The sequence below is a fragment of the Pteropus vampyrus genome, unplaced genomic scaffold (assembly GCF_000151845.1).
Source record: "Pteropus vampyrus isolate Shadow unplaced genomic scaffold, Pvam_2.0 Scaffold164, whole genome shotgun sequence".
NCBI lineage: Eukaryota > Metazoa > Chordata > Mammalia > Chiroptera > Pteropodidae > Pteropus > Pteropus vampyrus.
In genome coordinates, this window is record NW_011888945.1 from 1,647,939 (window position 1) to 1,673,052 (window position 25,114).

The 25,114-nt window shown below is 32.6% G+C and overlaps 1 protein-coding gene across 3 annotated transcripts in view; it reads right to left on the minus strand.

Annotated features, from left to right (window-relative positions):
- The window catches only part of PAPOLA (poly(A) polymerase alpha), a 60,723-nt gene that overhangs the window by 17,498 nt on the left and 18,111 nt on the right, over positions 1-25,114 (minus strand). For all 3 annotated transcript variants that reach the window (XM_023536636.1, XM_011370200.2, XM_011370201.2), the window contains exons 4-15: positions 20,212-20,293; positions 17,010-17,119; positions 16,511-16,564; positions 14,479-14,590; positions 13,692-13,781; positions 13,463-13,601; positions 11,848-11,920; positions 10,400-10,520; positions 9,355-9,439; positions 4,042-4,095; positions 3,399-3,518; positions 2,766-2,875 (exon numbers count right to left, since the gene is read on the minus strand). In XM_023536636.1, the coding sequence (XP_023392404.1) occupies positions 2,766-2,875; positions 3,399-3,518; positions 4,042-4,095; positions 9,355-9,439; positions 10,400-10,520; positions 11,848-11,920; positions 13,463-13,601; positions 13,692-13,781; positions 14,479-14,590; positions 16,511-16,564; positions 17,010-17,119; positions 20,212-20,293 (1,150 nt within the window). The remainder of the gene's footprint in view (positions 1-2,765; positions 2,876-3,398; positions 3,519-4,041; positions 4,096-9,354; positions 9,440-10,399; positions 10,521-11,847; positions 11,921-13,462; positions 13,602-13,691; positions 13,782-14,478; positions 14,591-16,510; positions 16,565-17,009; positions 17,120-20,211; positions 20,294-25,114) is intronic.

Genomic DNA, 25,114 nt, shown 5'->3' on the forward strand with positions numbered 1-25,114 from the left:
CAACAACCCTGATCTATTTGGTCTCTTCCTTTGCTTAATGTGAACAGCGAACACCTGCCTGCAGAAATGTTAGGCTTGACTACCAAACATCGCTCCAGGCCCCACTGGGACTGTTAATAACTTTGTTACCTTTCTGGCCCCAAGACACATGGATATAAGAATTGTGAACTTATAACAGAAAACAAGGTCAGAGACAGAATGAGATTGTCAAATCAGGTAAAGACCTGGACTTATACTCTAAGTGACATGGCTAGCCGTTATAGGTTTGAACAGACGAGACTTGATTTAGCTTAACATCATTTTGGATGCTGACTGAAAGAGCTGAAGGTGGGCGAGGGCAGAACAGGAATCCTATAGTAGTAGCAGCGATCCAACCGAGCCTAAGTGGCTTGGACTAGGCTGACAGCAGTAGAAATACCAATTAGCAACAGAAATCTCAAACAATGTATTCTGAAAGCAGAGGCAAAAGAAATTTTTAATGGATTTATATCAAGTACAGAAGGTCCCTGAAGAATGTCATTTCATTATAACACTGATAAGAAAAAAAAATATTTGATTCCTAGCCAGGACCACTGTCTGTGTAGTTTGCATGTTCTCCCCATGTCCGCATGGGTTCCCTCCAGGTACCCCAGTTTCCTCCCACATCCCAAAGATGTGCAGTCAGGTGAACTGGCAAGTCTAACTGTCCCAGTCTGAGTGAGTGTGGGTGCGTGAGCCTGCATTATACTGGAAGGGTGTCGTGTCCAGGTTAAGTCCCACCTTCTGGCCTGAGCTACTGGGAAAGGCTCCAGCCACCTACCATCCTGAACTGAAATTAGTGGAAATAATTCTCTTGTTTTTTATTAATCTTTCTTAAATGTATGTATAGCTCACATTTATTTCAATATTTGATATTAGAAGTTTTAAAATCTTTATTTAGAAGTTTGGTGATGTTTCTGAGAACAAAAATATGACATAGGAACTTAACTTTTTTGTTTATGTCAACTTAGCCTATGGTTAAATTGGTGGCTTTTTATACATCATTTAGCTTAAAGCTGCAGTTTCCAAGAATCTATGACATTAAGTAAAAATTTGAGAAACACAAGAGTCAAGGAGGACCCCAAGATTTTCTAGCTTGAACAAATGAACACAAGAGCACAGTTGCCAAAACCAGGTCAAAAAGACTTGAACAAGTTGGAAGAGACTGGAGGTAAGAATGTGAGGTCTGAACATGCTAAATTTGTTTTATTAGAAACAACACAAAGTATTCCATTAAAATGTTTCAAAATAAAGGACAACTAAATATTTCCTACCCAAAATACCTCAAAGTTCCTTGAAAATCGTGATGGTTAATACAACCTTTGATGAAAAGCTCAACTTAGATGCAATGTACAAAACAAATTTTGCAATTCAAATATCTCTACATAATTCCTAAACAGTTTAAGCTGACATCAGAATTTTTACTTTGCAAAAAAACTTCTGTGGTGTTTCAGCAAGTGGAGTTATCACCCTCCAAATCATATCCTAAAAAACCTGCACAAGTGCTTTTGTTATCACAGTAGTGAAAGGCTGATAGCCAGGGACACTAAATACGCTTTAATTCAGAGAGTTCCTCATAGTGAAGAACTGTGCTATGTCCCAATTAGACTCTTAAAGATAAAAAACCTACCTATCAATTATTTGAACCAAGAACTCCACTCGATTTTACATAAAAACAAAGCATTTTTAATATGAGTTTTCCAGGAATGCAACTACCACATATATCAAGAGATCACCTCTCATTTTATTTGAAGCTTTAACTTTTATTGTCACCAATGGCAATGCTTCTGATGGTCTCTGAATCACAACAGACAACACCTGTATCAGTAGGAATTCACGGATGTCACACTGCCAGTGATCCTACATAGAGGGGCAATCACCTGACTAAAGCATATCTTCTAGTCCCTGTGCCTCAGCATTTATATACTGAAATACATATTCTTTTACTTCTCCTTTACATTTAGTGCATGATATTGACTTTTTAACAAATTCTACCAATTTTTCTCTCTCCTCCGAGGAAAAAATTTTTTAATGTTAAATCTGAATGTCTTTAGGGAAAACTCTCTATTCGAATTTTCCAGGTGAAAATGCCACACACTAAATTTTTTTTAAATGGGGGGAAAAGGAGACATTTTTGAAAGAAAAATTAGTCCCTCAAGAAGATGCACATATCACTGTCTCAGAGCATATTTACCATTCCTTTGAAAAATTGTGTACATAAATACAGCCGTAGCTCTGTCAACTACATCCACCATTTGACCTTTAGGTAAACTGTACCACCTTATATCTCAGGGTACAAGTCAATCTGAAATGTAGCTCTAATCATCCTATCCTCCACCTATAAATTAACACTTGTCTATATGTGACACAGAGGATAAATTTCCTCAAGTCACCAAAAGCTTAGCTTCATAAATTTCTAAGGTTCAAGATTATTAAGGCAGTCAGACAGAGATTCAGTCTGAATATTCAACTGAATATTAAGGTAGTTTCCAATTTTATAGGTAACTGTGGACATATCAAATTTAAAATGGTTCTACTAACTTTAGCTCTACCACAATAGAAAAAAACCTTTTATATAATAGACAATACTGAAACTAAAAACTAATCCGGAAACGTTAAGATCACTTTGATGATTATTGTTCAATATTCTCAAGCAATTTTAAGTTATTACAAATGTCACTATACTAAACATGAAAAGAAATTCCAGTATGCAAATACATGTTTTGGTTATTCAAGTAGAGATATACCTGTATCTGTGAAAGACTGAATATCATAGGTGAGATCAACACTGAGATTTTCAGAGTTTTCTGTTTTTTTAAACACTAACCCAATCACCCACATCGTGCGAAATTCTTCCCTGCAAAGTAAGAAGAGTATTACTACAGTTTATCAGGATTTCATGAAAATAGTTATCAAGGCGATTGACAACCTGAGGTATGTGGGAAAACTTGGAATGTAAATTATAAGCAAACTAAGTTCTAAACCCAAATTCTATCAAAATTCAAAGTGCACACACACACTCCTGTCCTTTACATTAATATATAAACAGTTCAAAGACAAATATACTCGTACTATCTATATACTAACAGCCAATATTCTTAATGATGATCCTAAAGTACCAGAGGTACCACAAGAAAAATTACGTTCCTAAAGAAGGAAAAGGAATTAATGCATTTTGGAAAAATCTGAAACAAAAGAAATCGTCTTTCTCTTCAAAGTTTCTGATCAGGAAAACCTAAACTATAAATCTCAAATTGGTTTTGAGCCACATGTAATCAATAAAACAGTGACTCCAGTTATTAAAAATTGCCTATAAATGCTTCTATGAGTAAAAGCTAAAACGGGAAGAGGAAACTAGATTAAATTAAAAGATTGCTTACTTGTCAGGATTTTCTTTGGGTGCTGGAAATGACTGGGGATTCACATGCGCCAGTGTAATAAATTCATTCTTCTCCAAACTGCCAACCAGGATTCGGATTTTTGACTCCACCAAGCCCACCCTGAACAAATGTCACTTAGTATTAAATTCTGGTTAATTTAAAAGATAAAATAAAATAAAATGCACGAAATCAAATGTTTATGTAATAAACAGTAATATGAAGATCATACTTAAACCCACAGGGGCAGTTCAACTGTTTGGGCTCCCACAGATAAAATTCAAAGCCTTATTTTCTACTCAAAAATGCTGAAGAGAAAATTGGGGGAGAAGAAAATCAAACCATATTTCAAACTAGGAAGGTTATGAAAGATATCTCCACAAATATTTAAAGAAAAAAAAATTAGTAAGCTAAAACAAAGTACTTTAAATGTAGTTAGGAAGTGATACATGGATCTCTATTAGGCAAACAACAAAAAAAGCTGTATATGAACCTCCAAATTCCTATAGTTTTGTTACAAATAATAAAGCTTCATTTATAAATAAAATCAAACTGGATGTTTTAAAGACTTTCCATCTCCTACTGTGTTCTGTGGCTGATTTATTTTGAAGTTTATTTTTTCTGTAAAGTCTAATCTTGTACTCACCATTCTAGGCGTTGTTTTTCTGTTGGTGCACTTGCTAGAAGTACAATATAATGCCTTTGAAGATAAAGACAACATGCTATTTATTTTATTTAAGCGCTTTGTGCTGGATATTAATACCATAATATAATAAGCTTCGTGACAGTTACAGATCAGCATCAATTTAGCAAGGGGGAATTGCAACCTCAATATGCATATAAAATCATAGAAGCTAAATTCCACAAGTTTCTAACGACTAGCAAATTTAATTCTTCTGAAAAAGTTATTTTATGAATAATTACCCAAAAAGCAGCTTAATTCAAGAATGCTGAATAAAGATTAACGGAAAATTCAGTTCAATGACTTTAGTGGAGTGCTCACTACAGTATAATCTATTAAAACAAAATTATTTTAATGGAAATGAAGCACCAAGGCTGTGGTGCTTTACTAAATATAAATATACTAAATATACATATTACATATCAGTAACCTCAAAATAGTATCACACACACCATTCTTTTCAATTTAAATTAAAAGGTAGCAAAAATTAAACTCAATACTCAAGTTATTTAGGCCTCATTTTTTTTCGAGTAACAGTATAAATTTTTACAACAAAGAAGCAGACATCACTAATGTGAAAGCAACAAAAAAAATTGACTTCTACGTAAAATCCAATTCTACTGAAATTATAGAAAAGGCACATTTTTAGAAAATAGCATCATGACAACATATCTTTGTCTTTAAGGCAAACTATAACTGAAGTGTAATTCATATCATTCAATTTTGTAAGACTGAAAAAGTTTAGTCCAACATATACTCTTCTACAGAATCTATTTTAAAGGTGCTGGAAGCCAAACTTCTCACTAGAAACTTTACCTTAAAAAAGCAAACTGAAATCATTATCTAGTGTAGATACTATTTGGGAAGTCAGAACATGACTAAAAATTTTTAAATTTTTTTTAGAAAGGCTGAAACCTTTATGATGTTATCTGCCAAATTTTACAAATGACATTTCTGGCCAAATGCAAATGTCTGGCCTAGACCCAGAAAAATTACTAACCCTAGTTCAAATTAGCCACCCCTCCACCCCTCCAAAAAAGACATTTAGGCAAGGGATACTAAAGAATTGGTAAGTTTAAGCATTTTTAAATCACACTGCCTTAAAACAATCCATTTGATTATGACCCTCACAACGTATATGAAAAATAGTTCTGATTCTCCATAGCTATGTAATCCAGACCTAAGACTTGTATATGTCAGTACAGAGGATAATACCGGTCTTAATGGCAGAGGAACTGTGACATTCAAATGAGTTAACTTCAAGTATTTATAAACTTACGGTAAGGTTTATATATACATATGAAAACATAGTCAGATATGTGAATATGCAGTCCAAATGCATACAGATTAATACTTCCTTTACCTGTTTAATTTGTTCAGCATTATTTGGAGCAAACCAAATACAGTTGACCCTTGAACAACACGGGTTTGAAATGCACAGACTCACTTATATGTGGATTTTTTTTCAATAAATACTGAAGTGTATTTCCCTTATGCTTTCCTTAATGACATTTCTTCTCTAGCTTTATTGTAAGGATAGTGTATACAAGACTTAAATAACACACAAAACGTGTTCAACTGTTATTGGTAAGGCTGCCAGTCAACAGCAGATTATCAGCAGTTAAGTTTTGGGGAAGTCAAAAGTATACAAAGATTCTGTTGCATGGGGCTTTAGGCGCCCCAACGCCTGTATTTTTCAAGAGTCAACTCTATATACAACAAACATTTAGATGGCTCAAATAAATAAGTCAATAAAAGTCACATGAAAGCACTAAAAAGCTCATGCATTTTAAGGATACAGAAACCTACTCTGAGAGCCCTAAATGCTCCTAAATCAAACAAAATCCTAATGACCTCAGCAACCTGATTTCCAGTTCTCTGGAAAATTGAAAATGGACAAAAGATTTAAAAAACAATAAGAGAGAGATGAAGAGCTCTTGTAACAAGGAGACGACAAAGTATACAAAAGCAAGCATGCCTAACAAAAACTCAAAAAAAGCAAAGTAGTCTGGGTCTACCTAGTGTAGGGACAAAACTCAGGGACAAAACTCCGTCTCTCAATTACTTTCACCACCCTATTAAGATGCATAGTCGCAATGACCACCTGAGTCTTCAACAAAAGCTTAATGTACAATGTTCTAATTTATAAATGCAAAATATACAATCCACTTGAACATAATTTTGTTGGTAATTCAAAGTTTAGTTTTGAAGCTTAAAGAGTTCAACTTTGGTTCTTAATGATAAACGGGGCGGGGAAGTATCTACTCTGCCCTTTGTTTATAAACAAATGCATTTGTTTAAATATAGCTAAAAGTGTTAAATAGTTAACAAGTATTTATGCTAAGGTTAAATGTCCTTTACTCGGTCATATTTAAGCAAATTTAACATGGTAGACAGAAAATACAATAATTAAGAGAAATAACCTGCCAGTAAGAATGTTTATAAAACAAGGTCTCATCCAAGAACTGAAAACAGAATTACAACTCACAGTTTAAGTTTTAAAAACTGGAATTGGTATTCAGTTCCTCAAATCTCTATCAGAGCACAAAGACCAAGCAAGTGGCACTTCTAAAGTTACTCTATTTTGTTGCTATTCCAAAAAATGTGATCCCCTATCTCATACTGCCACTATCATGCGTTAAGATGCTCAAATGCCTTCACAAGGTCTCAAGGTAATAGTGATTAACTTTTCCCCAAATATAAAGTTTATCAGTTTCCAGTAGTAAATTTAAGCATAAAAATGTGCCTGAAATGAATTAAAACCTATTTTAAAACTCCTAAGAACACTTAGTTTCTATTATTACTTAACTATTTACCCACCAAAAAAGCATTCTGTAAGTAGATTTCCGGGCCATTTCAACACACTAATACTTTACCTGGGTAGATCATGGCTCATATACAGGCACTGAATATCTAATTATTTCTTGGGAAAAAAATCTTTGCAATTCTATCTTTAACTTAGGATCGAGTTATAGTTTATTATTTTTAGTTTTAAAACATTTTAAGACTAAATTGTTCTATATATACATAGTCTTTAAAATTATAATTAAGGTTAATATAGATTAACCTTACATTCTGGCTTTTCCTAATACTTTTTCTTGTTTCCTAGCAAAATGAAACACCTGAAATAAGTATTCATATTTCCTATGTCAACAATAACTTATTTTACTGCTACTCAAGTGTCAATTTGAGTATCTTCAAGGAAAAAGATAAAAAAATATTTTCTTAGAATTATTTAAAATTTCACAAAGCAATATTACCCCTTTTCATAAAGAACACTGATCTCTTGTGGAAGACGATTTGTCTGCTTTTTAAGACAAAATGTCCTTTATGGTTCCCTCCCTTCCAAGAATGGCAAACAGGTATTACACACAATTTAAAATCCTGTACATAGCATATACTTACAGGATCTACTTCAAATAACGTTTAATGAACTTTGACTTGAGGGAAAACACGAGTCAGTTAAGTTATACAGCCAACCTTTGGGGTTCATGTTTACAAAAAAAATTCAAATCGGTGACTATCTCTAAAATCTAATAACTACTAGAAATTTAAAGAGGGAAGTTTCTGGAGAAATACAATTCGGTATAAAATTAACCCATTGTTGTCATTTTCAAATGTTTTCCCAGGACTCACAGCTGAAAATTTTAATTTTCCTGATATAATTTCCTCTACTTGTTGCTATATACTCATGTCTAATTATGTTTAGCAGTTTGTGATAACCTAAAATGATTTGTTTAAAGATAATTTAGTAGTAATCTATAATTTAAAGATAGTAATCTATAATCTTGTAATAAGTCAACTGAAGAGCTTATAGGCACTATCTGGCATAGATTAAAAGACAGCTTAAAAGTTTTAAAAGAAAAATATTAAAAAAAACCTTCGCACTCCCACTAATACAAATTTATTCAAATGGATAACACTATCAAGGTTTGTTCAATTTCAACAATAATCTTTAAAATGAAGGAAGACATTTAAGCACTTTCAAGAATTTCATTCTACCCACCTCTTACTCCTATAAGGAAGTGAGAAAGGAAAAAAATAAATGTAACTTCATCTTTGATTCTCAAGGATTAAGAGATCTCTGCTGATACTCAAGGATTAAGAGATCTCTGCTGATACTTTTCTACAAAGCCAATTTCTCCATACAAGTAATTATGTACTCTATTATGCAGTTTTTAAAGTATCAGAATATGTATGTTTTATTAGTTTAAATATTCAAAAGCACTTCTTCAACATTGCTTCAAATAAAAAACAAAGAAAAATTATCGGCCAAATGGAAAAGCACAACTTATGGGGAGTAAGTAATAAACAAGAGCGTTCAGTGTTATGCTACTTAAATTTTTACTGACAAGGTAGTGCTCCCAGAACACAACAATTAAGCTGGCTCCATTATTGCTTTTTCATGCAAAAGATACAGAAACAAAACACAGAGACATCATGAAGGTCATCATTCTTGTTTTTAATTGGGGAAATAGCATAAAGCAATCTTGCTTAGATTATTACAAAACACAATCCACAAGATCAAATGGTCAGGAAAGTTTCAAGCATTAAATAAAAAAAAAAAATTTAAGTGGGACTTTGGAAAGTTTTCAGCTCAGGGCAAATAAAAGTGCAAGTCCATTTTTTTTTTTAAGTAAGATTTATTATAACTTACAATTTTCATAAAAATCAACACAATCAGGCTTTTAACCTGTACTAAGGTATTAAATCATTAAAACCATTAGTAAAAAAGTATTACACCCACTTAGATTCCAAAAAATTATTTGTAGAAATATTTGAAGGGGCTTTATTAACATTAGGGGGAAATTGTAGGCCAATTGTGTGCTATAACTATTAAAAACATTTGACTATATATTAACATTAGCTCTGCCTATGTTATAGAGAATCTTAGTAAGTTTCCAGAACTAGCTGAAAAGACTTAGTTTCTTAATAGAGAATAATAACTACAAATTTTAACAGTCCATTCCTTGCCAAGGCTTACACATTTCAAGATTTGGTGATGACTAACATATGCCTACAAAATTGATGTTGCTACGAATGCAGTAGTTCGGTTACAGAAGGGAGCAAAACTGTGGGGGCTATACTTTACCTTGACAAATAAAAACTAGGGGGTTTAACTAAAATTGTACACCCTTTGTGACAGGAAGGAAACGTCTATAGAAGATATTTAAAGGAAAATTCAAAACTACATTAGTCTAGCAAGAAGAGATTTCACATATGCAACCAACCATTACTTAAGAGAGCAACATGTCCAACATGCCTTAAAATACATACTTGTACTTTTGAAAGAAGTTTGGAGCTTCAAAAAGTTTGGACCACTCTCCCTTACTCAGCAAAATTTCATCTGTGATAGCAAGACCTAAATTAAAAACATATTAAAATGTTTGCATGGTTCGGTCTAACAATCTAGTTTTAAAGATCTTAAACATACCACATGCGTTCATTATAATCCTAAAATAATTGTAACAAAGAGCAATCTCAGTCTGACCTTAGAGCATATTCTTACACACACACACACTTTTCAAAAAAGCTGGCAGATTTTTTGAGAGCCAGGTTTCTGGTAAATTACCATTACTCTAAAATGCCATACTCATAGAATGGTTCTCTCCCAAAACTGAAACCCTATAGTTAGCCAAGAAAGAAAAATTTCCCCTAAGTTTTGCTTCTTGTCTTTCTAACAAGCTTCCTGTTGTTTCTAAAAGGACAGCAACATCTTCCCATCAAGAGCTTGTTTAGACTACAGAAAAGAATTTTCCACTTCTGAGTTTGCAGCTGGTAGCTGTACAGCTGATTCTACTTCTTAGGCTGGTGTCAGTCAAATCGAACAATCCTGTTCCAATAACTTCCCTCAAAGACCATTTAGCAATAGCTATACCTTTAAATCACCAGTACCACTGGGATTCAGAAACATTCAGAGGTTCTTCTAAAATAATGGGCAGTTTAGCCCCAAAACTGCTCTCAAAGCTCTTTCCAAGAATATAGCCTGCTAAAAGCCATCTCTCATGTCACCCAATGGAGACAAACCATGATGTTTAAAATTTTACATGGCAACAGTATGGCACTAAACCAGCCCATAAAGGCCCTAAAGATACAGCTTTAAATATTGATTAATCTTTAAATATATAATCAAAAATAAATTGACTAAAAGGAATTAAACTAAGTTTTTCAAGTCAATTCTCAGATATATATTGTAATCAATAAATAACATCAGAATCCACCTCAGTGAATGCTTTAATTTACATTGCATACTCAACTACTGGGTCTACAATGGTATGTAAATCCTTTGTGTATAAAGGAGAGCATAAGGATAACCACTTACCTTGTTTAAACTCCTCAACCATGACCATCCGTGTTGAAACGGACACATTGTACGTGGAGTTCTGTTGTGGGTATGCTGGTGTAATTATAGGCATAAGATGGTACCTATCACTGGGGTTTACCTACATACAACAACAGCCAATCAGTTTCTTCAAGTACATATGCAACAGATACTTGGACTTTTTACCCCTTGTTAAACTGAACCAAAGATTAAATTTTATTTCATTCATAGCTGGAGTTGAGAAAGAAAAACCATGTAAGGAGACACTGTTTTTACAGGAATTCTTTACAGAATCAGGATTGGTCTAAACTAATGGCTTGTTTCAATCATTTGGGCATGACTATTCTGGCAACCTTATGAGAAACAGTGTGCCTGTTGAACAGAAAAGGTTCTACTTGGGCATCTACTGATATTTAGTTTTTCTTTTTTCAACAACAGAAATGGGGATGCACATACCACTACACTTTTGAGAAATGTCATACTACGGTGTTCTGTGTAAAACGAATTTTAAACAAGATGGAAACTTATTTTTTAATATACCCTCAACTTATAAAGAAGATATGTTTATTAACACATGGTGAAACTACTTTATCTATGTTGGTATCAGTTTGAGATAGTAAAATGATTTAGTAACTGTTAATCTTAATCCATATATACTAAGGATAAGTGGCATATTTCCACAAAGAAAATTATAAACTCACATCGCTCTAAAATTAAATGTCTTGAGGTTTGGAAAACTTGAAAATACATAGCTTGATGTAATTAACAGAATTTAAAACTGACAGTGTTTTTGATATTGTAATAAGACAGCAAAACAATGTAGAAAAATAGAATTTTACAAACCTATAAAGCCTTATTCAAACCTATATTTTTTTACTGATCAATAAAGTGCATGTTGTTAACACTTAAACTGAGTAAGCAGTAAAGATTGTAACTTCCCAAGAAGCAGAATGGACTCTTCTTTATCCCAACCACGTTTTTGTAATCTGAAGTACCCAAACCAATTTTTATAATTACATCATAGTTATTAAAGTGATATTGCTTAGAAGGTATCTGCCACAGGTAACCATTAGGCAACAGTTTTCCTAAAACAACCAAATTTTAACAATATTTAGATCAAAAAAAAAGTACAGGGATTTTTAGTATCCTTTTATTTTTTTTAAGCACAAATGCCCACACAACTTTGACAAGGTAGTTCTATATAAAATAAATTAAATGTTAGTGAACTTGATATTATAAACTATGTACAATTAAATGTAGTTTACAGGGTACATAATTATGCTTCTCACATCAGAGAACAATTATAGTTGAGGTTATCTAAAAGAAAGTGTAATACGAACGTGTCCACTCATGCGTATAAGAATGGGAAGTCTCCCTGAAGTTTATGCAGATGCCTTTACTTGTTATTGCACAATGTGTATTTGTAGGGGAAAAAATAATACACTAACCCTTGGGTCCCATACAGGCAAATTAAGATTGCATTCTTCAGGCTGTTTCAATAGCACTGGATTTGGCCATTCCCTGTTTAAAAAGATTGTAGCACTTGATAAGACTATTGGATATTACCATCTAAACGTACTTTGTTAAACATACAGCATTTGTGAATGTGATCCTTCTTCATTCATTTTGCCCTCCTGGTATACACATAATCTTTTATTCCTGTCGACGTTAGACTACTTGAATACTTTTTCTCTATGAAATTAACTTAAACCATTTCATAGCTTTCTCAGATTGAAGTCAAACATCTTCTCTGCCTCTCAAAGAACTGATAAAGCACTATTTAAATTAAAAAGTACTATCTCAACACATCTGATGTGTTCACCTCAACCCTGGACAGGATAAATCCCTCCTGGAAAACAAAAATCCTGTCTTTATACTAACTCCACCCAAAGATAACTGAGAATGCAAAAGTTAACTCATTATAGGCAAAGTAGTATAAAAATTAGGAAAATTTTTCTCTATCTCATGATTTAAAGGTTATGGGTATGTGTAATAAAACTTTGTGATGTGAACACATTATTTTCAGGACACGCCCTACGAGTTAACTACTTTAGTCCTTTATGGAAGAGATTAAAAACTGGGAAGTATTTGCCACCCTAATATCAAGGTTAACTTCTTTAAAATATTATTTGCTATGTATGTGTAACATTAAAAGAAACTGACATTCTTTAGTCACTCATCAAACCTGATCATATATGACTAAATGCTATCGAATCCATAAATAACAATGTGTATTAGACAGTGTGGCACAGTTCTACATTATAAACTGTATCTAAAAACTTCCAATTTTTATAAAATAACTAGAAAATACTTTTTTTTCAGAGAGAAGAGGTATGGGGGTTGGCAGGAATAGGGAGAGAAGACAAATCTCTAAAATCAATTTTATAAAACCAAGAAATCTCAGCTTTTGGACAAAAGCAACTCATATAAAATGGCAATAACCTTTTATCCTACTTTTCTTAAAATAATGATCAACAAATGTGAACAAGCTGAAATGAGGGAGCTTTAAAAAAAATTTCTCCAGGGTTAATGACTAATCTTAAAGAGATGATGAACTGCCTTTTTTTTTCAAGTACTTATAGTTATTCTTAAAAGCTTTTTACATACTTATTAATATTTTACCTAAGATAAATGAGCAGCTGAAAGCAAAACACAAAACAAACAAAAAAAATCACAAAAACTAATGGCCTATAGTTTTAGAAAAATTCCAAGTGTAAAAGGTGGTATATATAAGTTTATCCAAAGTAACTGATACCCCCCAACCTATCAATTCATTGGATTTTTGCAGATCAGTAGAGCTAAAATTCAGAGTTTATTTAGAGAGTTAGCTTACACATGAAATACAAATAGCGACTGCCTTGCTATTCTGGGAAAAGCTAAGGAAAAGGAATGGAATTAAGGTTGCCATTTTATATACGACACGATCTCCCCCCGAGACTACCTCAATGGCTACATCATGAACTCAAATTTGAATCTGAAATCAGCTGCAGAAAATGTCATAGAAATAAGACTAAACTTCAGTGTCTACAATCAATTTTATTTTAATATAATCTAAACACATACCATTTAGAAAATACCAAGAAAAATTTATGTACAAGAGTTGATGCTATTGCATTTGGATAAAGCTGGCAAGTTCTTGCTACTAGCATAGCCCAGGAAACACCACCGAGGAAACCTAATATATTGGAATAGATGTTGTGGCCTGTTGATAAGGGAAAAGCAAAAAGAAAAGTTAGTGTTGAACAAAAGTTTAAATATTTTTAATAAGCTAACCAACAAATTCTGAACTCACGTTTGGCCCACAGTTTGATAGCTCTCAGAGTTAACCTGAAGTTGTCAATGTTTGGTACTAGGTGTAAAATTTCATCGGTTACCCTGCAACCTGATTAACAGGAGTGAAAAAAACAGAACATTAAATCATCAAAAATTTAATGATAATATTTCTTTAAAACTTTCTGAGATTGATATCAAATTAAATAAAAACTTCTTTGGTAGAACCAGTAATGTTAATTCAATGAGGAGGCAAATAAAAAATTTTAAACTTTGATCTCCTATCACAACCACTACCCTAAACCAAAGAATCTGAACTGTGACTTGCCTAATCTCAAACTTTCAACCCATAATTAAAACTTCTTCCAGTTCAGATATACCCAGGAGGGTCTGAGCTACTTAAATTTCCAAGAATTGTTCTTCAAGAGCATGGTAACAAGTAACGCAAATACAAAAGTGTCCAAAAGCAATCCTTTTAAACACAACAGTTGAAAACATTACAAAGGATATAAGGATCAAAATATTAAGCAGGGTTACATGGTAAAACCTAAACCATTAGCAACAGAGTACCAATGTCAGACGGTCTTTAAATGTCCCACCCAGGGAATAAGAAAAAAAAATACACGATACCAATGAGTAAAATAAATTACCAGATACCTATCTACAGTTTATTAAGTAAAGCACATTTTATTTGACTCGGTACTGATAAACAATATGGCTATAAAAAGCTTCATTATAAAACTTAAGTTTAAAACAATTTTAGTTGACAAAAACTGCTACTGTGCAAAAGGAAGTAGGTTTTGACATACCGTTAAGACTTCGTATGCATCTTATATCTAAATTTTTAAGCAGACTGTCATCTCGTAAGTCCAAGTCTTCTGGAATAGTCTGCAGTGCTAATCTTGCAAATAAAATATCAATCTAAAACAAAAACAAAACTTAACATTCCATATATGTCAAACTATGTTTAAGGCAATTCTTTAAAAACATTTAATGCTCCTTAAATCTAGGATCTTCTCACCAATTATAAACATGACAATGCCTCCAAAAGTTCTAACAGTATTAACTTGTACCACAAGTATCTTAATCAGATAATGTTAAAACATGGTAATATGAAACAGAACTTGTTTCATTTTAATCATACATACTAAGTTTGATTTACATATTAATAAAATAGTAAGTTTATTAAATGCATCTACTGGATTTACTAAGTTTGCTAATAAATTCATGTACTGAATTACTTAAGTGGTTAGTTCTCTATCCATATGAACTGGGAACATACTAAAAGGTACCCAAATATAAGGCCAATAATATCTTTGTATTTAGCCTAAATATACCTCTCTATAAAAAAAGGAGCTCCTTAAACTTTAAAATTTATGTATCTATAATAATATAGTATGTTTCTCCAACTTAGTTTTGACTAAGAAAACAAAGAGGCTAATTTTCAAAGTTTATAGATTACGAGTGACTTTTTTTGTTTTTTTCAAGGAAAGGTGGAAGTGCAAAGAAACAGCATAGATTTGGTAATTATTCCTGAGGGAATGATTTCGTGCTTCCCGAACTTCAGATGCTACTAGAAACAAGGCTTTTATAAGATCACTTTAAAAACAAGTATTTTAAGAGCGTATTGTGAAAAACCATTCACATGTACCTGCAGGATAAAAAAAAACTGTACATGTAAACAAATAAGTACTTGGGGTATAGGATAGGTTTTCCAAAGCCCGATGTAGACAGAAATAAAGATTATATGTTCACAAAAACAGGTACCTCAAAAAACAACTCAGTAATGACACTGACCAAAAAAAGGATAAAATTACTGCACAAAATGTTGAAATGGAACAACATTCCCCAAAACAGTATTATTTTACATACAGTGTATAGAATAGAAACTAACACATTAAATATTTCAAGTGACGATCTGACTTTCATCTCCATCCTGAAAAGTTTACACAATTGAGCAGATCTCCCACACGCGCAGAAAAAATTCCCCTTTGTTGGTAACGTTCTTTTTGGGGGAAAACAAGGCATCATCTTACATTATGGATTGTTTTATATTTATTTAAACATTGACAGTAAATCAAAACTACTGAACTTGAGAATCCTTTACTAAATTTAACACTTTATGTCTACTTATTAAGGTTAGTCATTTTATTTTTCACAGATGATTGAGTTGGGCACTGTATGTAACAATTATAGAAACTACCTTGTTTTGCAAACAACAATGTACTATTCTTCAAGTTTCCAAAATTTTACAATCTTCACTATTACTAATGGTGACTTTCCAGCACCATTACGTACAGCAGGAGTAATGTAATAACTAACATTGCTCCTCTGTCAGCTTTGTTCTTATTATTTTCACTACATGTTGAAAGCAGCAAAAAGAAATGTACATCATCTCAAGAATCTGGGCTCATATATACTTCCCTATCATAAAATATTTCATCATACATAATATCAGGTCACAACTTTCTCTCAACTTCAATATTCAAATAAAGAAAAGGCAAAGTTCTATTTGTAAAAATATATTGTGTTGTCTTAATGAGACTAAAAAGTATACTAAATTTGCATACAGAAAAAATATGAAGTAAACTGTTTTGTAGCAGCATTTCATTGTCAATATTCCATTACTTCATTCTTATATTTTAGCTAATTTCACTACACTCTTTTACAAGACTAAAAATGGTATTCCACAAAGAACGGGTAGTCACTTCCATTAAAAAACTTAATTCTTAGTATTACACCACCTCACTAATTATAAAACTTTAAAATAAATCATGTTTTTAACCTACATCAATCAAAATTACACATAGCAAAAAACTGTCTATCTGAACTACGTCTTACCTCTATCCCATCAAAACACAGTTTGATAACTGGCACAAACGCCTCTTCAACAGCCTGTAAGAAAATCAAACAAGTTCAGTGTCTCTGAAACTATACATCAGACCTATACTAGTTTTAGTACTATTAAATGGATGTGACACTGGATATTGTTTAAAAATAACTTAGCAAAATGCTTGACACAGACTAGGTTCTCAGTAACTAGCTGTAACACACTAGGCTCTTCAATCAAACTTAACTTCAAATCCTTCATTCCTGCCACTTAGACAGTGGCCAAACTACACTGTATTTATTTTGTTTGCTTCGTTTCCTACTCTGTACACGAGGAGATTACAGATTTATGACTTTAGGCCTGCTGTAGAGAACAAATGCAAGCATACATAGTAAGCACTTAAAAGGGTTTGGCAAACTTCAAGAGCTCAATAAATGATGACTATACCAAAAAATTCATTCAAATGACTAGTTTATAGCTCCTCCCCTTTCACCCCAAGCATTTACGCACTCTTAAATCTTTTACTTCTTCCTGTAATTTCAACTTATCATAGAATGAGGTGAAAAAGTCACTTCGATCAACATGTCTTGGTGCAACACACAACGCATCAATATCGGCACCTAAAAAAATTAAGCCCATCAACCATTAATTACTATCAGAAGAAAATGATTTTGCATCTTAATCATGGCAGTACACCCATCCCTTGATTTATGCAGTATTTTTTTGACATGAGTTTTTTTATATGCAATAAATATTCCCCATTTACACGGACTTTTTATACACGGTTTCCATTTATGCGGTCTAATTTTACGCTGTTCTTTTTCATTTCCATTATTGGTGATTACTCTCTAAAAAACAATAGCTTAACTTAGCAACTAATACTAACACAAAATTACTAATAATCTTGTTCACTGGGCAGCAAATAAAAAATCAGGTGACTACTGATGTTTTTTGGGATTGGTTTTAAAAATGTTTGATGTAAAAGCTGAAAATTTGAAGGAAAATGTCTTCCTTTTAAAATACTTTACTTTTTGATAATGCAACTGGTTATCCACACAATTTATAATATTCAAATATACAAGTTCTACATTTGCCACCAAATACAACTTCCTTGATCCAACCTTTAAAGGCATTAATTCCACCTTTAAAGGTATTAATTCCATCTTTAAGATTAAGTATGTTATTGCAGGGAAAACTACATACAGGGGTGTATGAGAACTCTGTACTATCTTGACAATTTTTCAGTGAATCTAAAACTGTTCTAAAAAAAAGTTTATTTTTAAAAAACCGAAAAAAATGTTAACGGCATTGTAATGATATTTTTAATAAGCTTAAAGATAATTTACAGTTATAGAAGCCTGGAATAAATACACAATTTTAAGTTGTATCAAGAGTATTGCTTTAGCTTTGAGTGATATAAAGTCAACTTTAAATGCTTGCTGGAAAGCAGTATGGCCAGAAGTGATTGTACCAGGGAATATTGTTCCCAACAACTGAAGGATTAACTGGCATTACTAATTTATTAAATAAATTCTGAGAAGGTTCTGACAATTTGAATGTAGATGATATTAACAAATTACTAGTTGATCACACATTAACTGATAATGAATTAATTCACTTAATATATGAAGCCCATCCTAATGATGAATACGGCAGTGACCTTGAACCAGTTTCATTCACTGCAGAAAATATTTACAAAGCTCTTCAACTGGCCACAAAACTGGAAACTACAATTCTAGACATTGATCCAAAAATCTAAAAAGCCTTAAAATTTCAAAAAGATTTTTTAAAATGTTGCAGTGAATATCAAAGAATTTATGAAAACCTGGCAAAAGATGGGGATGGAAAAAGATCATCCAAAAACACAAACACAAATAATAAAACCGAAGTAGTACTTCCAAATATTTCGAGCGATTAAGACAGTGACTTTGTGTCATTAAAAAAGAGATGGTTGTCTACTTTCGATTACAGTGCAGACACCAACAGCAAAAAAAAAATTTAGTTTTTGATTTTTCATTAGCATTTTTTTCTGAAAATATGTGAAATAAATATTTTTATGACATTTGCCTATTTCTTTAGTATTTTTTTTCATACTGGGGAATTCTTTTCTTTTGCATTAAAAAAAAGACGTGTGAACAGGTAATCCACATGAATTGAGGGATGGGTGTATTTGCTGTTTAGAATCTGTTAACATTATACTGGTGAGCCTCTAAAACTACACCCTTCCCTTTAAAAAAAAATACTGGTCAATATAGGAATAACATGATCCTGACTAATGGAATACGTTTTTTCATGCAGCATCTTCTAGCTTCAGTGGCCCAGGTGATCTGGGAGTCAAGTCAAAGAAAAGTGACGCAGACAGGATTTTAATGGTGAAGAGAGGGAACTATTCAAGAACAGACCCAACATCTTGATGTTATTAGTCAGCCATGCTCATTAGAGAAACAAAGAAATACAGTTTTATTCTATACATTATGTGGACTGGTGCTTATAGGCTCCTATCTGGCCCCTAAATGGGACCTACAGAATAAACTTCAAAAAGGACCATTGGCAAGAATCCATTGAGGCAGACCATGGTAAGATATTTGTTTTTTAGTGCTTGACAGGAGACCAGCACTGAGTATATAAGGAGAACACAAAAAAAGATGATTGAGATCAGTAACTGGGATCACAAAACAGAGATCAATGTGAAATCAGGCAACACAGTCATTTTCCTAAAAGACTCAACAGCTATGGCACACTATGAAAGCTGTATGTGTATTCGGTATACTCATGAAGCAGAAGACTATGCACTACACTACTACTGGCACGAAGCAGTGGGAGATAAGAGAAAGGAAGGATGCCAGAACAAAGAGAACACATACATACTGGCAGGTACTTTTAACAAAAAGGCCAGTAGTTAACAGGTGAAAAGTACAGACTCAGAATGCCTAAGTTAGAATTCTAGTTCTGCCAAGAAATGGCTGGGAAAAGTTGTTCGAGTTTTACTATGTCTTTACCCTCAGACTCCTATATATTGCATGAGAATAAGAGTACTGAGGAATAAGACAATGAAGACGAAAAACATTTTAGCTCCATGCTCAGTAAGAAGAAAATGCCTGGTAAATGTTCTCTGCCACAATAACATGTTTACTGTGTATTTATTTGCACAGAAGAAAAAACAACCAGTGTAAATAAGAAAATATTGACAGTGATTATCAGTGGCTGCAGATAACATACTTTCTTGGTTTGGTTTTTGCTTAACTGTATTTTAGAACTATAATAAAAGGACGAGGAAAAGACAATCCACGGATTTTCGTTTTGTAAAAAGCTTTAATTCATTTTTGTTCTGATTTCCAGACTAATATTCTTCAGGTAGAGAAAATGACACAGAGAGCAGCACTGTTCAAAAGAATTCTCTGATGGGAAAAATGTTCTGTATCTGCACTTTCCAGTATGGTAGCCAATGGCCATAGGTGGCTATTTAACATTTAAAATGTGGCTACTTCTACTGAGGAACTGAATTTTAAATTTTACTTAATACGGCATTAATGCAGGCATAGAAGCCATCATTTTCTTTCTTAACAAATTTAGGCTCCCTGAAGTACTGTCTTGAACGCAAACTTAAGCTATGTGATGATACACCACAAGCAACTGAAATGAATACATTATTCTTAACTTTTAAGAAATAAAAAAAAATATTCCTTGTCAAAATAATTAAAACAGTATTTACCTTTAGTGTGTACTCCTAATCTGTAAGATCCAAATGTAAAAATTTTTCCTCCAACATTTTCGATTACAGATTGTGGAAGATTCTGTTGAAACAAACAAAAAATGGTTATTTTGCCAGTGGAGCACTAAAGAAATTATTTCAAATAACACTGCACATTAAAAAAAACACACGTAAAATTTCAGAGCAAATTTATATAAAGGGTAAACAAACTCTTTAAGCTCTACAAGCAATTTTCAGCTTTTAATGAGCGTTCCTTAGTGAAGACCCTTACTATATTTCTGGAAACTGTTTTAAAGAGGACTGTGATAGAGGAGCGGTGTTAGAATCAGAGATTTTATTCATGACAAAGATGCTGCATAAACCATGAAATATTAGAATATAACAAAACACATAGATTGCTTAAAAGACTGTATTCAGTGATAACACAGAATACCCCATAGTATATCAGAGTATAATTTTCCCATATCGAAACTGATTTACTTTAAAGGCCAATACTCCTACATAATAGTTTAATTTTTTAGATTTCCAAAAGACTTTGGTGTGATGATTCTGAACAGAAGAAAACTTAATGATGGTGTCTTAAGAGTAGAAACAGCAGAAATAAGGAGAAAGGAAAGCATTTAAAAATCACCCTCCTTACCCTGGCACTACTATAAAGTATCATAGTGAATACTTAATGGCCCTGGTGGGAAGGATGATGCCTATCCCTCCAAAAAACAATTTTAATATGTACTAGATCAATATTTCTCTTTACCTTCTAATACTCAGTATAGTAAAATTTTACTCAGTACCAGTGCATAAAAGAGACTACTCTTCCCCCATGCCCTGCCAAAAATGTCATAAGTGAAGTGTTACTTTATATTTTAAGTACCCTAGAAATAAACTGCAAAGATTAAGGAACTCCCCTGTTTTTTAAGGAGATATTTAATCATCACTTATAGAAAACTGACAATCTGATGTATAATATTACATCTGTTAAAAGTAGTCAAGGCCTGGAATAAGAAAAGAGCCTACATAGCCAAAGCAATATTGAGAAAGAACAACAAAGTTAGAAGGATAACGCTACTTATCAAACTATACTATAAGGCTACAATAATAAAAACAGCACAGTACTGGCATAAAAACACACACATAGATCAATAGAACAGAACAGAAAGAGCCTAGAAATAAACCCACAACTATCCACTCAATTAATCTAAGAAAATGAGACACTCTCTTTGATAAATGGTGTTGAGAAAACTAAACAGACACATGCCTCACCCCCAAAAATGAAGTTGGATCACTTTCTTACCCCATATACAAAAATAAAGTCAAATGGATTAAAGACAAATATAAGACCTGAAACCATACTCCCAGAAGAAATCAAGCAGTAAACATTTTGACATTGCTCACAGAAATATTTTTTTTACTATGTCTTCTCAGGAAAGGAAAACAAACAAACAAATAAACAAATGGGACTACATCAAACTAAAAAAGTTTTTGCAAAGCAAAAGAAACCATCAACAAAATGAAAAGACATCCTACTGAATGGAAGAATATATCCATCAATGATACATCTGATAAGGGGTTAATATCCAAAATATGTAAGGAACTAAACACCAAAAAAACAATCTGATTTAAAAAATGGGCAGAGGACCTGAATTGATATTTCTCCAAAGAGGACACAGATGAAAAGATAGATGTTCAACATCACTAATCATCAAGGAAATGCAAATTAAAACCACAAGGAGATATCATCTCACACCTGTCAGAATCGCTATCAACAAATCATCAGACAAGTGTTGGTGAGGTTATAAATGGGTGCCGCCACTATGGAAAACAGTATGGAGGTTCCTCAAAAAATTAAAAATAGAACTACCATAAGACCCAGCAATCCCACTTCTGGGTATTTATCTGAAGAAATCCAAACAACTAATTTGAAAAGCTATATGCACCCCTATGTTCATTGCAGCATTATTTACAATAGCCAAATATGGAAGCAACCTAAGTGTCCACTTACAGACAAATGAATAGAGAAGATATGAATAGAGAACGTAATGGAATATTACTCAGCCACAGAAAAGAACAAAATCTTGCCATTTGCAACAATATGGATGGACCAAGCTAAGCAAGTCAGAAGAAAACAAATACCATATGATTTCATTTACATGTGGAATCTAAAAAACAAAATCAACAAAACAGAAATAAACTCATAGGTACTGAGAACAAACTAATGGTTGCCAGATGGGAGGGGGTTTGGGGAGATGAGTGAAAAAAGTGAAAGGGATTACAAAATACAAATTGCCAGTTATAAAAATAGTCATGGGGATGTAAAGTACAGCACAAGGAATATAGTAAAAAATACTGTAATAACTATGTATGGTGTCAGAGGGATTCTAGGCTTATCAGGACTTCATAAGGTATATAAATGTCTAATCACTATGTTGTATACCTGGAACTAATTTAATATTGTATGCCGACTATAACTGAAAAACAAATGTTTTTAAAAAATTTAAAGACTATGTTATATAAGCCTTAACTACTCAATCTGTCATGGGGCCTCATATTCTTATGATGCCCCCAAATATACATATGTAATAACTTTGGTCATTTTCTATTTTTTTTTAAGTAGTCGAGGCCTTTGTCTGCCTATATTTAGATATTTTAAAAACTCACTTGAAAAGCTGGCCTAGTTTTTCAATTAAGCCAGTAAGATGTGTGCAGAAATAGATCTACAAAGGAATTTAGGAAGAAACTACCTGAGAACAGTGATCTTGGACATCTCTACTAAAACAAACATATCTTTTGGATAGGACTGTCTAATAGAACTGTCCAAAAAAGTAGCCACTAGCTACATTGAACTACTAAGCACTTGAAATGTAGCTGGCATGGTTGAGGAACTGAATGCTTAATTAATTAATTTAAACTGAAATAGCCACATGTAGCTATTGGCTAATTAGTACACTTGAAAACATCCATGTGTTTATTACAATAATTGTAACTCAGAAATCAAGATTTCATCATTCAGGTCATAGAAAAACATTTTTAAGTATAAAAATCTTGTTATTTTTTAAGTCTCCAGATAGTATTAGAGGGCAAACAAACCAGACAACTAAAGTAAAATTCAAATTTTATCTAATTTCCCCCAAAGTATTATAAATTATAATTATACAGTAAATCAGTAGTTCTCAACCAGCAATGATTCTGCCTCTCAGGGAACATATGGCAACGTCTAGAGACGTTTTTGGTTGTCGCAATGTCAGTAAATGGGGTGAGGGCAGTGCATCAAATAGGAAGAGGCCAGGGATGCTAGTTACTGACATCTTATGATACACAGGATAGCCCCCTAAGAAAGAATTAGCTGGTCCAAAAATATTAATAGTGACAATATCAAGAAATCCTATATCAAGTCTTAAAACTAGCCAGCTGAAGAAGAAATTCTCTCTACCAAAAGTGGATAAAAAGATCAAAATTTGTGAAACCTAACCTCTTTAGCCCCATTCTCTAACCAACTTATTACTTACACTTACAGAATCAGGCTATAAAGAAAAGAACACAGATACACCAGAACAGGAATAAGCATTAATTTCATTAATCCAAACAATTTTTCTCAATACTGATGGTTCCCAGATGGAAGAGGGGTTGGGGGAGAGGGGATGTTGGGTGAAAAAGGTGAAGAGATTAAGAAGTAAAAATTGGCAGTTACAAAACAGTTATGGGGATGTAAAGTACAGCATAGGGAATACAGTTAGTAATACTGTAATAAGTATGTATGGCGCCACGGAGGTACAAGACTTATCGGGGGATCACTTAATAAATTTTATAAATGTCTAACCACTACGCTATACACCTGAAACTAATATAATATTGAAAATCAACTGTAACTTAAAGATAAAAAATTTAAAAACAAAAGAATTGCTGGTTAAAGAAACTTACTAATAAGCACTCAAGCACCGAAAACTACCAGTGAGACAATACTCTTATTTCACTTTAAATAAATTTAAGTTCCAGACTTGTCTACTTGATTACATTTTTAAACTTAAACATACTTTTAAAAGCCATTAAAACAAATCTATGTTTTCAACACAAGGTTAAGGAAACAATTCAAAAGATGAATAAAACATACTTAAACTTGGACATCTTTTTGCTCAACTCAAAAAAAACTTCCTTTTCAAAAATCTCATTTTGATCAAACTATCAATGAGAAATAGGTAGAGTCCACAACTTAGAATACTGCCACTGCAAAATTAGTTTTAATCAGTTACTTGAAATACATATACACTGTTTTAAGAAAAAAATATATGCTTGACTAAAACCAAAAGACTTTTCTTCTATGCTAATATCCTCTCACAGTTTTGTCTACACTTGGTTCTTTCCATCAATTTTTCAGCTGTATTATAGATTAAATATGCATTCTGTACTACTTTGGAAAAATCAACACAATTTGGGGAATTTTTAAAAATGGGTCAAATGAATTCCATACATAATTCTAAGAATACATTATCCTTTACCAGAAGCCCAGTCATGGATTCAGCAGTTGCATGTATGACTTTTCATAATAAAGTATTAGGAACTCAGAGAATGTTATTATAAAAAACTAAATAGAAGAGTTAGAGAGTTTAATACCTGAAAACCTAAAAAATACTCATTGTTGTAGGATTTCTTAAAAGGTAACAAGATTCTCTAACATACATTTTTAAATCACCTTTCCAGAGAAATATTTACTATTTCAATAAAGAGTACCAAGTAATTACTGAGTTTCAGCTTTGAAATGTTGCAACCAAAAAGCACTTATAAAAATCACTGAATTCAGTTGTTTTTCCTGCTTTAAAAATAAGCAGAAACAAAATATAAATTATGTTATCCATAGTCTAAAATGGACTCTGCATTAAAGATTCTAAATCTACTCAAAAAAGAATAGGTT